The sequence below is a fragment of the Chiloscyllium plagiosum genome, chromosome 3 (genome assembly GCF_004010195.1).
Source record: "Chiloscyllium plagiosum isolate BGI_BamShark_2017 chromosome 3, ASM401019v2, whole genome shotgun sequence".
Taxonomy (NCBI): Eukaryota; Metazoa; Chordata; class Chondrichthyes; order Orectolobiformes; family Hemiscylliidae; genus Chiloscyllium; species Chiloscyllium plagiosum.
The window spans coordinates 98,333,170-98,337,342 of record NC_057712.1 but is presented as its reverse complement, the minus strand read 5'-3'; the positions used below and the strand labels follow the sequence as shown (position 1 = coordinate 98,337,342).

Here is a 4,173-nt window from a genome sequence, read left to right as displayed (position 1 = left end):
TCAGGGTTCTGGGGGGCGGGGATGGTGACAGTGGGACATGTGGGGGGCATGTCAGCAGAATGCAGGTGAGTGGCGTTGGTGGGGGTGGAAGTGGTGGCAAACACAGCAGTGGGGGGGAGGGGCAGAAGTCACTGAGCGTATGAGAAATAAATGCATATCATACCTGATGAAGACACAATTCCCAGCAACTTTCTACAGCGTGTGCAAACGATTGTGTTATTTTCGCGCAGTGGGGGGGAGGGGCAGAAGTCACTGAGCGTATGAGAAATAAATGCATATCATACCTGATGAAGACACAATTCCCAGCAACTTTCTACAGCGTGTGCAAACGATTGTGTTATTTTCGCTTTCCACCTGAAAGAAACCAAAAAGAGTGAATAAGATGACGAACAGGCATTCATTTTTGAGCTTACATAAAATAGAGGTATCCCTGCAGTCAGTCCCTTGACTCCATATTAGACTGTGTTCCAAATCCCTCCAGCTTCAACTGGGGAGTTTTGGCAGCTGCCACATAGGTCACTCTCGATGGAAGATGGACACATTTCAGCCTTGGTCATTTCCCATTGACCAATCACAGCAAAACCACTGAATCAAGCCAAGTATGGCTACTAAAAAGGTATCAAGAGGCCTCCCAGGGAAATGCAGAAACACAGCCTTATTCTTAATTGGTTGTCTGAACATGACACCTAATTTGATTAGATTAGATTACCTACAGATTAGATTACCTACAGTGTGGAAACAGGCCCTTTGGCCCAACGTGTCCACACCGACCCGCCGAAGCGCAACCCACCCATACCCCTACACTTACCCCTTCACCTAACACTACAGGCAATTTAGCATGGCCAATTCACCTGACCAGCACATCTTTGGGAGGAAACCGGAGCACCCGGAGCAAACCCACGCAGACACAGAGAGAACATGCAAACTCCACACAGTCAGTCGCCTGAGGCGGGATTTGAACCCAGGTCTCTGGTGCTGTGAGGCAGCAGTGCTAACCACTGTGCCACCGTGCCACCCTTAATGGAACCGTAACCCATCATCAGGATGGGTTAATAATATCTGGCATTATTAATTCCAAGCACAAAGATGCAAATCGTGGGAAATGAATAATGCATGCACATCAATGTTTATCAGGTTTACTCCTTTCCTGGATCAGGGAGAAAAAAAATCAATCGCTCGAGTATTTTTAAATCAATATTGCCACCTATTTTATATCGCCAGCCAAAAGGGATACAGTTTTAACCAGACGAGTTACATGTGGACAGTTTATAGTTGTTTACCTGTGATTAGAATCCATCAATTTGTGATAAATGGTTGTTCTTGTTAACTGCAGAAAGCCTGTTCTTGTTTTGTGTTCGCCATGATCAACACAACAAGCAATCTGAAGGAGGTGCAGGTCGGTTGAGTGAGTGGGCAAAATCTTGGCAGATGGAGTTTAATGTAGGAGCGTATGAGGTGATTACTTTGGCAAGAAGAATCAAAAGGCAGACTATTATTTAAATGGAGAGAGATTCCAAAATAAATGCAGCACGGAAGGATCTGGATGTTCAGGTATACAAAACCCAAATTTTAGCATGTAGGTGCAGCATGTAATTACGGCAGCAAATGGAATTTTGGCCTTTATTGTTAGCAGGTTGGAGTTTGAAAACAGGGATATCTTGTTACAACTGTGCAGTGCTTTTTAGCACTGCGTTCTGTTATGGTTCCTGTATTTGAGAAAGGACAGATTGGCATTGGAGACAGTTCAAAAGGGACTCACTAGATTGATTGATGGGATGAAGGAGTGATTGACGAGAAGAAGGACAGGTGATCTGATTGAAACACTCAGCATTCTGAAGGGGCTTGCCAGAATAGAAGTTGCAAAGGTGGTTCCACAAGTAATCTCAAGCTAGGGCACATAGTACTGAATAAGGGGACACTTATTTCTTCTCCTGGAGGGTAATAAATTCTCTAGTTGCAGAGACTAGATCATTGAAAGTGTTTGAAGAGGAGGTAGGGAGACTTTTGAAATAGAATGCTGAGGGCTATGAGGAGCTCAGACAAAATAAGTCGAGGCATGCAGCAAGTCAGACGTGATTTTATAGAATGGGAAGGCAGGGGCTTGAGGGGCTGAATGGCCTAATCTTGCTTCTGGTTACCAGTGTATTTTCACTACAAATATAGTTTAACGACAAGATCAAACAAGAACTATATTACCCGACATTAAAAGATTGGAATGATTCCATCACAAACATCACAAAAGGATTCAACCGACAGTATTCCTTTTCTCCCTGTATATCCTTACAAACACCAAATCCCAGCAAAGGGTTTACCACTATTTCTACACCGCAACTTCTTGCTCAGGCTGACATAACTGTAATCAGTTTCCTTCCATTGAATTTCTACATGTTGACTCTATACATTTACTTCATCTGATATCTGATAAAGTAAACTGCAAACTCAACCTAATATTACTTACACCTCAGAACAAACCGGAGTTCCTTTAACTCAGTTTCCAACAGTCTACTACAGCGTTTATCACACCTGCCTCCATTCTCGGGTACGTACACAGACTGAGTGACTCTCTTCTAGGCTTTTTTTTTGCATTTGTGCCCAGTCACTAGGCAACAGCACTGCTTTTCCCTACCTTTCTTTTAAATACACAAAACTACTGACCCCATTCCTTAACTTCAAGGTTTGAAAAACTAATTGAAAATGCACGTATACTCATGGCTTCCTGGTATTATCGCTGGACTGCTAATCAAGAGACCCAGGTAACATTCTGGGACCCAGGTTAAAATCCCACCATGGCAAATAGTAGAATTTGAATTCAACAAAAATCTGGAATTAAAAGTCTAATGATAACCATGAATCCATTGTTGATTTCAAAATAACCGATCTGATTCACTAATGTCCTTCAGGATTGATAAATCCCCTAGACCAGATGAACTTTACATAGTGATGAAGAAAAAGCAATACAGATTATCTTTCATAATCCTATCAATTCTGAAAAGTTTCCTGGAATATAGTAAATGCAACCTCACTATTTAAGAAGAAAGAGGGAGAACTGAAAACTGCAAACTTTATGTTCATGATAGGGAAAATGTGAGAATCAATTATAAAGGACATTTAGAGTCCTTTGGCAAAATTGGGCATAATCAAGACCAAATTGTTGAAAGGGAAATCATGTTTGACAGACATGTTGGAAGTTTTTTTTTGAAGTTATTTGTAGCATAGACAAAGGAGAACCAGTGATTATGGCTTACTTGGATTTTCAAAAGGCTTTAGGAAATACAACCAGAGTACACGGGGTTGAGGGGAAATGTTCTAGTATGGATTCAGAATTGGCTAGTAAATGGAACACAGAACAGGAACAAATGGATCATTCTCAGGATAGCAGGTTATTATTAATGGGGGTACCACAAGTGTCAGAACTAGGTCCATAACTGTTCACAATCTAAATGATTTGGATATGGAGATCAATTGTTAATATTTCTAAATTTGTTGATGACACCAAAATGGACAGGAGTGCAAGTTGTGAGGAGGGTGCAAAGAGGCTTTAACAGAGTTGGACAGGCTAAGTGAATGGACCAAAATATGGCAGATGGAATATAATGTAAACAAGTGTGAGGACGTTCACCTCAGTGGCAAATATAAAAAGCCAGAATATTTAAATGATTTTTTTTTGTTTTATTCATTCCCAGGTTAAGGGAATTAATGGCTAGGCCAGCAATTATTGCCCATCCCTAATTACCCAGATGGCAGTGAAGAGGCATACAAATGATATATAATTAAATGATGAGAGACGGGGTGTCCAAACATATGAAGTATCCTTATTCACGAGTCCCTAAATATTAGCTTGAAGGTGCAGCGAGCAAGTAGGAAGGCAAACAATATGTTGCCAATTATTTCAAGCAGTTAGAATCATAGAGTCATAGAGATGTACTGCATGAAAACAGAACCTTCAGTCCAACCTGTCCACGCCGACCAGATATCCCAACCCAATCTAGTCCCACCTGCCAGCACCCGGCCCATATCCCTCCAAACCCTTCCTATTCATATACCCATCCAAATGCCTCTTAAATGTTGCAATTGTACAAGCCTCCACCACATCCTCTGGCAGCTCATTCCATACATGTACCAACTCTGCGTGAAAAAGTTGCCCCTTAGGTCTCTTTTATATCTTTCCCCTCT

General features: G+C 41.6%; 1 protein-coding gene across 1 annotated transcript in view; it reads right to left on the bottom strand.

The window, feature by feature from the left end:
* Positions 1–4,173, bottom strand: part of ube3d (ubiquitin protein ligase E3D) — a 164,224-nt gene that overhangs the window by 139,182 nt on the left and 20,869 nt on the right. The window contains exon 5 of the mRNA XM_043686945.1: positions 285–354. Within this exon, the coding sequence (XP_043542880.1) occupies positions 285–354 (70 nt within the window). The remainder of the gene's footprint in view (positions 1–284; positions 355–4,173) is intronic.